The sequence below is a fragment of the Ammospiza nelsoni genome, chromosome 4 (genome assembly GCF_027579445.1).
Source record: "Ammospiza nelsoni isolate bAmmNel1 chromosome 4, bAmmNel1.pri, whole genome shotgun sequence".
Classification (NCBI taxonomy): Eukaryota; Metazoa; Chordata; class Aves; order Passeriformes; family Passerellidae; genus Ammospiza; species Ammospiza nelsoni.
The window spans coordinates 74,506,240-74,518,246 of NC_080636.1; the positions used below are offsets into that span (position 1 = coordinate 74,506,240).

Genomic DNA, 12,007 nt, shown 5'->3' on the forward strand with positions numbered 1-12,007 from the left:
CCAAGGACTGCTCTGTGATATACCTGAAAAAAATACATAAAAACAAAATACGAGTGTTTGTTTGGTTTCTTGTTGCTTTTTAGATGCATTTACAATCTGTTAATAATGTATTTTAGGTTTGGTTTAGATGTGTAGGAGAGATTGGTAATCAATAGAATGTATATTTAGAAATTACTAGTTACAAAGGAAGGTACTGTGAACTTTTCTAGCTAATCATCCTTGCTTTGTTTTTGTACAAACATGTTTTCCTCTGGTAGTTCATAACGGAAATAAACTTCAAGTTAAATGTGTGTCAAAGTTGCTCTTTTTTTCCACTTGGTTCTGTTGAAGTTTTTCTGGAGTCTGGACACAGAACAATAATTTGACTAGGACATTTCTATTTAACCACTGGAAACACAAAGTCACTAATACACAAATTTAATTTAACAGCTGAATTACAGTAAAGAGGAGTGGCATGCAGCATTGGGAGACCTAAATGACAATACAATATGCTTAGCATGGAAAGTGTCTTAATTACTTTTTCATAAATTTCTGTGCTACGAACACAGTTTGAATACTTCATTTATCACCAAATTAATTGATTCCTCTGTTTCTCTGCTGCAGGAACTCATTATACAATGACAAATGGAGGAAATATCAACAGTTCAACACATTTACTGGACCTTCTGGATGAGCCAATTCCTGGAGTAGGAACATACGATGACTTCCATACCATTGACTGGGTTCGAGAGAAGTGCAAAGACAGAGAAAGGCACAGACGGGTACTTGAGATTAATAAAACTTTTTTGGTTGCATGTTGGAGTTAAGGTCTGATTTAGTAACACATACAAATACATGCATGTCCTTTAAATATGTACATAGATACATCAGCTAAAACTACTTGAATACTGTTTAAAAAGCACTGCTTAGTTGGATACCTGCAGTCTTGCAGCATTATTATAACTTCAAAAAGAAGCAGTAATTTAATAGAGAGGGAATAGGTCCCTGTCACCCAAATACCTTTTTTAAAGTTCTGCATTTTTTTCATCCTAGTATATTTAAGGCTATTTTCCAGTGTAGATGTAATTGTAATAGTACAGTAGTGGTTTTGGTGGTACTGGTGCAGAAAAGTGAAGCATGATGTATATTGCTTTTGTACTGACACAACTGTCTCTGCCACTGCAGCTAAGTGTGCAGAGTAAATAAAGATAAAATAAGAATAGCAACTTTTTCAGTACAATAATAGTTGTCTAGAAGTACTTTAGGGTAATTATCCAGTTTTTTATTTTATTTTACTTATATGTGTTTTTTAGTCTAAACATAAAGATGTTTATATTTGAAGTAGAATTTGAATCATATGAAATAGCTTATTATTAGTATGCTAACAGTTCAATTGAAGTTCAAAAATATTTAGTGTATAGGGGGGAGATAATATTACAATTAACAGTTTAGGTGTATGCCACAGAAGGTATTTAATTATCCTAATAATGTATTTCCTGGATTTTAGTTCTTTAAATTAAGCAAATATATGTTTCTCTGTCAGTTGCTTGATGTCTGAATAATTAAGCTGATTTATCTATGTGAAGCACTAAATACAAGCAGAACACTTGTGGTTTCAAGGGGGAGCTTATTTGCTTGCATCATGCAATTTGTATGTCATACTTCCTTTAGTTTCATTATTCATGTTACTGAAATACATACAACTCTACATACTGATTTCTCTTTGCAGATTAACAGCAAGAAGAAAGAATCAGCATGGGAGATGACAAAAAGTTTGTACGATGCATGGTCAGGATGGTTGGTAGTCACGTTAACTGGTTTGGCATCAGGTAAATGAAAACACAAAGGATTCTTTTCTTATTTGTCAGCAAGTATAGTTGTTGTGTTTTTCCTTTGTTCTCCACCAACCCAGCTAAGAGCTGGTTCAGTCTACTACAACAGTTCCATAAGGGAAGAAAATAGTTGACTGTCTCAATTGACAAGCTTCACCGTTTTGAGTTGAGGGTTTACTGATCAGATGGGAACCAAAATCCTCACTGAATTTAGAGAGAATTTCTCAAGTGTTTTTGAACTTCCACCTACTAAAGTATCAATGTTCTTTAATCCTGTGATTGAGATTTATGTTTTCCCTTTCTGTAAAATTTTGGATTTTACCTGTAGCATTTCTTGTGGAAGTGTTGATTGTAAAAGTAGGTCTGGTACATGTGTAGTTTTGGCAAGCACACTTCCCTGTAAAGCATGTGTTTATGGACTAGTGAATTTTAGCTATATGTTTATGTTGTACCTTTACAGAGGTTCTTCCACAGAAAATATTGACTTTAACAGGTAGGGTCTGTTGACTTATACTTCAATTCTCTCTTTCATTCTTAATGTATTTTAGAATGGATTTTACAGCTAAAACCATCCAATGGTTTGTGGCCCAGTGGTCAGGCAGTGCTGCTGCTTTTTCTGTTAGTATAGTCTGAAGTGACTAAAACTTGCAGTAAGGAACGGTCACAAACTTTGTGCCCAGTTTTTCAAAATAAGTACTTCAAATAGACATTTAGACATTTTAGATTAAATGTTAGCAAAGTTAGTTGTGGAGTAAGGCTATGCTTATTAAAAAGCATGGTTACAGTATAATTACTGCTTAGGTATATACATAATCACTTTCACAAATCACATATAAATTAATATATATGCAAAGTTTGTAGCATGTTTATATACTTCTGGATGCACAAACCAGGAGTGTGTAATCTGTATAATCACTGGAAATTGTTTATGATGATTTCAGTGGGAACATGCAGTGTGGTGCTTTCAACCCCTTAAGCTGCTGTTTATTAAAATTCCTTTATTCTGTTTCTGACTAACAAAGTGAGCAAATTCTGGTCTTGCACACTGGTATGTTTTTCAGTCTCAGATGCCTTCTCTTCTATGTCTAGTGGATCTTAAATGGTACAACCTTGAGTTCAGTCACAAGGAGATCTTATGTTTACCTGTTTTAATAATTTGGTTAAAATTCTGTTCTACTGAAGTACTGCTTTTGACTTGACAACACATAGACTAGAATCCTTTTCCACCTTTTAGACAGGTGAATCCCATCTCTTTCCAGCAGGCTTGATGCTGTATAACTACTTCATCACAAAAAAGTAACAGTTCACTTTCTACTCTTAACTCCTTGGTTTCAGTGGACTGTTGGAGAACTGTGGTATACGGAAAATAAAGGCAAAAAAAATCTCATGTAACTTGGGAAATATACAAAGTACTTAATTCTTCAGCAAGTATTAGTCTTACCATAACAAAAAACAGGATATAATCCTGAAAATCAGTAGTATATTAAATATTCATTTAATTAAGTTAATACCTAATACTTCAGTTAATACGAGCACATTCCTTCATTTTAGCCGTGTGTGTTATTTCTGTTTACCAGAACATTAATACAAAACTGTTTCTACAACAGGGGCATTGGCAGGGTTAATTGACATAGCTGCTGACTGGATGACTGACTTGAAGGAAGGCATTTGCCTTAGTGCTTTGTGGTTTAACCATGAGCAGTGTTGTTGGGGTTCAAATGAGACCACATTTGAAGAGAGAGATAAATGTCCGCAGTGGAAAACATGGGCAGAGCTAATAATCGGGCAAGCAGAAGTGAGTATTCTTTGATGGTCTTGTTCAACAGCTTGGCTGAGTAGGGATAAAAAATAATGGTCTTAAGGTTAGGATTCTAAACATGAATTTAGATTCTACTGTCTGTGCCATTTTTCAGCATTTGAATTGATTACTAGATTATAGTGTAAAAAATGTGTATTTCATGAATTGCAAGGGAGCTTGGAGTATTGCAAATGTAAGGAAGTTATGACAATATAGAGCTGTTGATAGCACAAGAGTTTCTATTCCTGATAATAGCTGTATATAAATATCCATCTATGGTATTCTCTGATAACTAAGAATAGATTTGCTTGATTTTTTTTCTATTACATTTTTTAAATAAGGAAGATTTACTCAATATTCACTAGATTTTAGCAGCTGTTAGCTATTAAAAATATACCTGTTCAATGTTTATTTTTTCTTTTCAAGAGGAAGTGTTAGAACACTTTGTACCTTTTATAAGTCTGTGCTAATGTGCAAGTGTTGTGGCTTCATGCTTTTCAAACAAAACTCTCTCTTGGCAATAATTACTGTGCCTCAAAGTATGTGTATTCATGTACTTGCAGCAGAAGTACTTCTGGATTATTTTAAGTAGTGATTTTGCTCTTATGTCAAACCTATTTTCTGACATTTTGTGTTTGCTTTTAGGGTCCAGGTTCATACATAATGAACTACATCATGTACATTTTCTGGGCTTTGAGCTTTGCCTTCTTAGCAGTTTCTCTGGTGAAGGTATTTGCTCCCTACGCCTGTGGCTCAGGGATACCTGAGGTGAGGTCTAACTAATATATATATATTATAGGTGTTTCATATTAATGTGTAGATTACTGCTGCCTTAATGAGTCAGGGGAAAGGCAAGAGGAAGCACCCTGTGTCTTTGAAGAAATATAGTAATACAATATTCAAACTGCAAACATGGTAATTTTGCTAATTGTTTCTGAGAAAATACCCCAAACTTTAAAGAATCGCCTGAGTTAGTAAATTTTGCTTCTGTTGGGACCACTTTTTAAGGACCCGTTTGGATTAGTATGCTTCTGAAAAATGATTTCAAACCTCCCCTCGTCCACACCCTCCCTGTGGTGATAAGAGAGCAGTGATACATTGACACAATTTTGATAGAGCAATCAATCTTTTGTTACAATGCCTTTAGCTGCCTTAACTAGCACAAACCAATGAACAGTCACAATATGAAATGTGTAGTATCCTCAAAAACTCACTGTTTACAATTGCTGTCTGCTACTATCCACAAAATGGGAGAGAAAAATCCAAAGTCAAATCAATCTTGTCAGTCTCACTTCTTCAGTTTTTCTGTAAATATTTTTTATCTACCTCTGTTTAAGCCTGGAGTAGTTCTGTGCCATTGTTCCAGAAGAAATTTCATCTTAAATTGGTTTTCAAATCTAGCTGTGTTTACTTTCCAGACACAGCTGCCCAGTGTTTAATGTACATCCTATTTATGGACATGTTGTGATATGGTAGCTGTGTATTATTTACTCTGCATGGGCATATTTTCCAGGCTTATAATATAGCATTTTTAAGCACAGTAATACCTTTGGCAAGTGACAGATTTTTCTGGTGGACATAGGCTGATCTTTTCCATTTTTATGTGAAGAAATCTACTGTTGATTTTTATGTAGTGATGGTAAAACACAAAGAGAAAACAGGGGTGATATTGGTGCAAGTTGGGATACTGCTACAATAGACTGATCTTGAGTATGGTTTTTGCAGATTTATTTTTCCTTTAGAAATTTTCTGCCTTTTTACATAATTTACATCATAAACTGATTCATCCAATCTTAAGAAGCTGCTGCAGATTAATTTTCTACTAAATGTAATTTGTACTGTAGTTGTATGTTATTACCCAGTGTTTTAGAGTAAGTTGTCAATGAAAAGCTTCTGGCAAGCAGATAGACCTAGTGTGGCAGTCTGAATGATACATGTTTTAAAGTATGACAGAGTTAGTAGTTTGAAACGGCTGGCTTTGAAGTTCTGCAGCTAAAATTAAAGGATGAATTATTTTCTGAAAATTGAAGAATGCAGTAACAGATTTTTTTATTTCTTCCAGATAAAAACTATTTTGAGTGGCTTCATCATCAGAGGTTACTTGGGGAAGTGGACTTTGATGATAAAAACAATTACTTTAGTCTTGGCTGTTGCATCAGGTTTAAGTTTAGGAAAAGAGGGTCCTTTGGTACATGTTGCCTGCTGCTGTGGGAATATTTTTTCCTACCTCTTTCCAAAATACAGTACAAATGAAGCTAAAAAAAGAGAGGTAAGTTCTTGAAAAATCATTTCTAGAATATATTGAATATTGGTGCATTTACATTGATCTTTGTTCTCTTGGACAATGTTTAGTGATTATCAATTGTTATTTATTATGTTAAAAACAATGTATTATCCCCAGCATTCTGACAGGTAAATAATTTCTATGGCAGAGTCAGTTTGGTGTCCACTCTGGAATGGTCTCCCCTTCAGAGACCGTTTGGTTTTATTTAAATTCTTTCTGTGCTTGTCTCTAAACTTTGGTAAGTGATGGGTGTCTTCAGTGGTGAGGACAGCAGAGTATCTGAACCCATGAACAAAGTGTTCCTGGTGACAGCAGTGTTCTGTGCCCTGTTTCAGTTCGCTGTTGTTAACGAGTGTGGTGGGTTCGACTTGGTGCCGGCCAAGCAGTTCTCTCACCCTTCTGAGTTGGCAGGACAGCAGGAGAGAGTAAGATGAAAAGCTCAGAGGTCAAGATGAGGACTGGGAGATTGCTCACCAGTTACCATTACAGACCAGACCTGAGGAAAGTTCCTTGACTGCCAACAGTAGACTGGCGAGAAATGAAAACAAAGCTAAATGTATCTTGCCCCCACTGTCCCTTCTAGAAAGGCTCAGTTTCACTCCTAACTCTTCTATCCCAAAGTGGCACAAGGGAATACTGTGTCTCTGCTGCTCCTTCCTCTTGATACTCATTCTCTGCTCCAGGGTGGGCCCCCACCCATGGGAAACAGTCCTTCACAAATATCTTCAGCATGGGTCCTTTCTGCAGGGTACGGCCATTCAGGACTGCCCAGCCTGGTTCACCCACAGGCTGCTGTGCTTGCAAGAAACCTGCTCCTGCTTGGGCTCCTGCTCACAGCCCATGGCTCTTGCCAGGAGCTTGCCAGGGCTGCAGGGTGAAGATCTGCTCTGCCATGCATCTGCTCTGCCCTATCATGAGCAAACTTGGCTTGTAGCTATAGTGAGATTTTGTTGTTCATGTTTACAACATAGACTGTGACAAACCCCTCACCTTTATTGTTTTCCAGGTGTTGTCAGCTGCCTCAGCAGCAGGAGTTTCTGTAGCCTTTGGTGCCCCAATTGGTGGAGTCCTTTTCAGTCTGGAGGAGGTATGTCAAGAGATGGCATTGAAGAATAAATGTTTGAAAAAATCTCTGTTACTTTAAATAATTTCTGACTCCTTTAAGCTATGGAGTCTCTTCTAAGAAGGAAATTATTTTTTGACCCATATTTCAAAGCCAAGAGTCCTGTTACCAGCAAACTCCTGAAGATATATTTTTTTTAAATGAATGTCAGCCTTACTTTATTCTCAGTTATTTTATTCTGGAAAAGGGCCAAGTCTGTTAATAACTACAGTTTACATACAGATAAAGACACAGCAGCTTTTCAGTCTAGGAGTTTATTCTGGAAAAAATATATGGGGCTCTTAATTTTTGAAAAAGGCTTTCAAGACTTATTGACAGTTTTGTAAAGCAAGTTTTAACCAATACTTAAAGCTTCAGACACTAAACACAATTATATGATAATTAACAAAAAGATGATAATTATTAAAAGGGCAAATATACTATAAAACTTAGCTCCTAAGCTAGGAACTTCTCCAAAAAATGTTTTATGCTGAATTAGTTTTAATTGTAATTTTCAAAATATGTAAGAATGTTATTTCTGTTATTGGTATTTTTAAAGACAATTAAAGCCCTAAAAATCCCTGAATTGTAAAGTAGGGAAGATATTTCTTTCATGTATAATTTTGTTATGTTGTTAGGGTATTTTGAAGACTTCCTCTGTTGCCAGAAAATGAAGAAGAAAACTCTTAAAATTCAAATCAGGCTATGTGGGGCTTAAAAAATAAATTTGCATGTTCTGTTTTGAGGCTTTTTAATTTTTTTTGTTAGTTTTAATCATACATCTTAAAAATAACACATAAACCTTTCAATAGAGATTGAAAGGAGATGAAAATATTAGCAGGAAATCTGAGAGTACAGCTAGTACACACTGGTTCTCCTGAAGGCTAGTAAGAGACACAAAGCAGAGCAGCTTTTTTAGCTTATACCATGTGAGCAGCAGTATTCTAACACATGCAGAAGCCTTTAATTGAATCACTAATAATTCTCATGTAATGTCTTTTGCAGGTCAGTTACTATTTCCCACTGAAAACTTTATGGAGATCATTTTTTGCTGCTTTAGTAGCTGCATTTGTTCTAAGGTCCATCAATCCTTTTGGTAATAGCCGCCTAGTCCTTTTTTATGTGGAATATCACACTCCTTGGTACCTTTTTGAACTGCTTCCTTTTATTCTTCTGGGAGTATTTGGTGGGCTCTGGGGAGCATTTTTCATCCGAGCAAATATTGCATGGTGTCGTCGACGCAAATCTACAAAATTTGGGAAATATCCTGTCCTGGAGGTTATTATTGTTGCAGCAATAACAGCTGTGATTGCATTTCCTAATCCATACACAAGGCTAAACACCAGTGAGCTTATTAAGGAGCTCTTCACAGACTGTGGGCCATTGGAATCCTCCTCGCTGTGTGACTACAGAAATGATATGAACGCAAGCAAAATTGTAGATGATATTCCTGACCGCCCAGCAGGCACTGGAGTCTATTCAGCTATATGGCAGTTGTGTTTAGCACTCATATTTAAAATTATCATGACAGTCTTCACTTTTGGTATCAAGGTAAGTGTGAATGCAGTAGCTCTCTTATCTGCTGTCATCATTTAATTATTGCCTTTCTCATTTCCCATCTCTCAAGGCTAGAAGCTTTGTTTATTTTTTTATGTTATTTCTTTTAAAAAGAGGTCTTTTTCCTTTTAGTTAGTAAGGAAGTCCTGTAGCAAACAGTAATAACTTTAATTAAATTCAGAATAATCCTTTGTTCAGCTGAATAGAAATGTGCTAAATGCAGTAGGGAGCAGTAACTTTGTGGATGGATGTCTGTTTGTATGGGCCTGATTCAGCAATAAGGGATGATTCTAAAATTTCCAAGAGCAAAGTTTGAGCATAACCACTCAGATTCCCTAGTCTTCCTGTTACTTGGAAGAAGAACAGACTGTACCCTTTACACTACTCATTGGTGGTAATTCTTATATCCACTCTCCTCATTGTTCACATAAATCTAATTACTACAGATGTTAAAAGGAGACCATGTTGATTTCTTCTGTATTTTCCAGTACTGCATCCTGTGATGAGAAAGTGGGTTTTGTTCATGTGACTGTAAAGAAAATTTCATCTCCATTACAAACAGCATCATTTTTGTTTTTCCCAGTTGTTTGATAGATCTGTTTTGGAGGTGGCTTTAGCTTCTCCCCAGTCTGTGGCTGTTTTCTGAGTGATAATGTGTAACTGTCACGCCTTCATCATTTTCTGTCTTGTCAGGCTCCCTTCATTTTTTTTGCAAATACATCATAATCAAATGTGCCTTAATGAAAACTTCCTGTAGAATGTTCACTAAGCAAGATTTGTGTTTCAATTTGCCTTAACTTTTCAGTGTAAGTTGCTGTTCCATGTAACAGTGTGCATAAGGAAACACTTCCTTTCTATAAGGGTGTTTGGTCATTGGAATATGCTGTGCAGAGAACAGCCTTGGAAGTACTCAGACCTTGACTGGTTGCAAGCCCGAGCAACTTGCTGAGGTGACCCTGCTTGAGCAGGGGCAGACAGTCTGGGGCAGTCATCTTCAACCTCAACTATTCTGTAACTGACAGAACAGTAACATCACGTTGTGTTTCTCATGTTTCGATATTTTAGATGATGTTGCAGGTTGTTATTTGAAGTTATGTTCTGTATGTTGGTTGGTGGGTGAGAGGAATCTCGAGAGTGTGTGTTTCAAAAGCTAGTCTTCCTTAGGTCCGTAATTCAGGCACTGTTGTGTGATGTGACCACTTCAGTCTGTTTAGTTTTGTATTCACTTACTGGGTTTCATTTATATCTGGGAGATTACTTTGCCATTCACATGTTTATGTGCATCTGGCTCTTTGACATGGGGTTACCACCACAAGGTCACACTGCATACTGGATAGAATTCACTGCTTTACAGAATGGCAGAGCTTATACTTCATTTGGGTTTGGTTCATTTTCTCAGAATTTCAGCATGTGGAAATATTTTTGTGAAGCTGTGACAATATATTTATTACTCTGCCAATAGGCAAGGAGTTATGTTGCTGTCATTGATGGAGCTGGGCTATGTTTATTTCTTGGATGCTTTAAAGCATGTGGTTAGTTACAATGTCAGCCAGGATCTGGAGAAGTTGATGTTACTTTAAAGATATTTATTTGGTTTAGGCTTTATCTCTATAAAATAAGCAAATTCAAAATAGAAGGGAAAAAAAAGAGAAGAAATAATATTACACTGTCATTTAAATAATTATAAGAGATCCTCTGGGCTCTCCAGGTCCTTTTTTATTCCTGGAGCTGTAGCCATCTGCGTGCACACATCTTCCCCATAGGAACTGCTTTCCTGTGAGGTGAGCAAAGCTACCCAGCTGCTGCCAGTGAGGCAAAGGGTTTCCTGCTGCTAGTACTGCTGTGGAGATGCATTACTAGGAGGCTGATATGGCAGCATTTGTTTTGTTTTGTTTTGTTTTTTTCTTTCATGCTTTTGCACCTATACTGTACTGTTTTATCAGTAGACTCATTACTGTGTCTAAATGCTGATCAACAGGTGGGAAGCAGTTACAGTTTTGCCTCAGAACATGACTGGTACACGCTGGCAGTGTGGTGGCAGATCCACCAAAGGGGTGGATCCTAATCCTTGCTTCTTCCAAAGATGACACAGAGCAAATCTTTTCCTCTGGAGTGTAATTTAAGCTTGTCCCAGAGAAGAAAGCTGAGAAGAGGGAAAACGTAGCTGTTTTCCCTTGCTACTTCTCTGGGAAGATTCCTCTCCCCTTTGTGATTTGTGATTCACAGGCTTATGCAAACAAATGGACCTGTAAAATCATAATTACAGTTAGACTTGTAACCATTACCCACATATGGTGGAAAGAAGAGAAGGAGCTAGTGCATAAAAAGTTATATTACCAAAGGACCAGAAATAATTTGGATGCAATTTCCACATGGAGACTGAGTTTCTATTGCATACTGCTAGCACAGTAGGATCTGAGGCAGTTTCAGTAGTTTATTTAGTTACTTTTATGTTGGAAATATGGGATTTTGTCAGGGTACTGTTGCACTGTTCACTGAGGAAGAATTTCACACAGGAAAAAAAATTATTTTAGCAGTTAGGACGGGGCTTAGATGCATAATTAATTATGTGTAATAACAGTAGTGGTATAAATGCACAATTTGAATACTAGACTAAAATACTAAAATGAAAACATTGAATATTACCTCTGTAAACACTGAAATATTAGGTAATTCAGTATAGGAATTAAGGATTATTAAACTTTTTCTCAAAACCCATGCTGCTGACTGTCTAACACAAAGTTTTCCCTTGGTTTCTTGGTTAGAAATCATCTTTGCACACACAAATATTGACAAAATACAAAGTAATAATAATTATAAGCTATGTTTGCTTTTCTTTTGTTGATAGAAATCTTTGCAACCATAAATACAGACAAAATACAATAACACTAACAACAACAATTCTGAAATACATTTCTGTAACAGCTATTGAATACCACACCAAAATTTATAGTTTGGAATTCCACAGTACTTAAATTTCACAGCTGGACAGTACAATAAAAATTACATGATGTGTCCTGTTACAATTAATTAAGTTATTTCATCAAGATGGGATGAGATGCATTTAGACAAAGTAAAAATTCTGCTCCTTTTTTGTAGTTATATCTGTACCTCAGTCACAGTATAAAATATCTTGATGTTAACAACTGCTGTGAGGAGAAGCAGCAGGCATTTACAGTTTAATGAGACATTTAGATGCCAGTATGTTTTTTGGAAAGATTGGCTTCGTAAGGCGAAGAAAAGATGTACAGTAGTTTCTTCATGTGAAACTGCTGATAAAAGGAAGTTTACACTAATATTTTACTAAGCCATGGTTTGTGACAAGGCTTTAGTTAGTAGCAGAAAAACATTTTAAGTAACTAAGCTGACAGTAGGAGCTTCTTTCTTCTTTAAGCTATTGTGTTACCTACTTTTTGCAGTGGGGATTATCTTGCCTTTTTCTCTCTTGGTGTGTT

The 12,007-nt window shown here is 36.3% G+C and overlaps 1 protein-coding gene across 8 annotated transcripts in view; it reads left to right on the forward strand.

The window, feature by feature from the left end:
- The window catches only part of CLCN3 (chloride voltage-gated channel 3), a 59,357-nt gene that overhangs the window by 35,854 nt on the left and 11,496 nt on the right, over positions 1–12,007 (forward strand). For all 8 annotated transcript variants that reach the window (XM_059469821.1, XM_059469822.1, XM_059469820.1 and 5 more), the window contains 7 exons: positions 604–761; positions 1,709–1,808; positions 3,419–3,606; positions 4,255–4,377; positions 5,672–5,878; positions 6,900–6,980; positions 8,001–8,546. In XM_059469821.1, the coding sequence (XP_059325804.1) occupies positions 604–761; positions 1,709–1,808; positions 3,419–3,606; positions 4,255–4,377; positions 5,672–5,878; positions 6,900–6,980; positions 8,001–8,546 (1,403 nt within the window). The remainder of the gene's footprint in view (positions 1–603; positions 762–1,708; positions 1,809–3,418; positions 3,607–4,254; positions 4,378–5,671; positions 5,879–6,899; positions 6,981–8,000; positions 8,547–12,007) is intronic.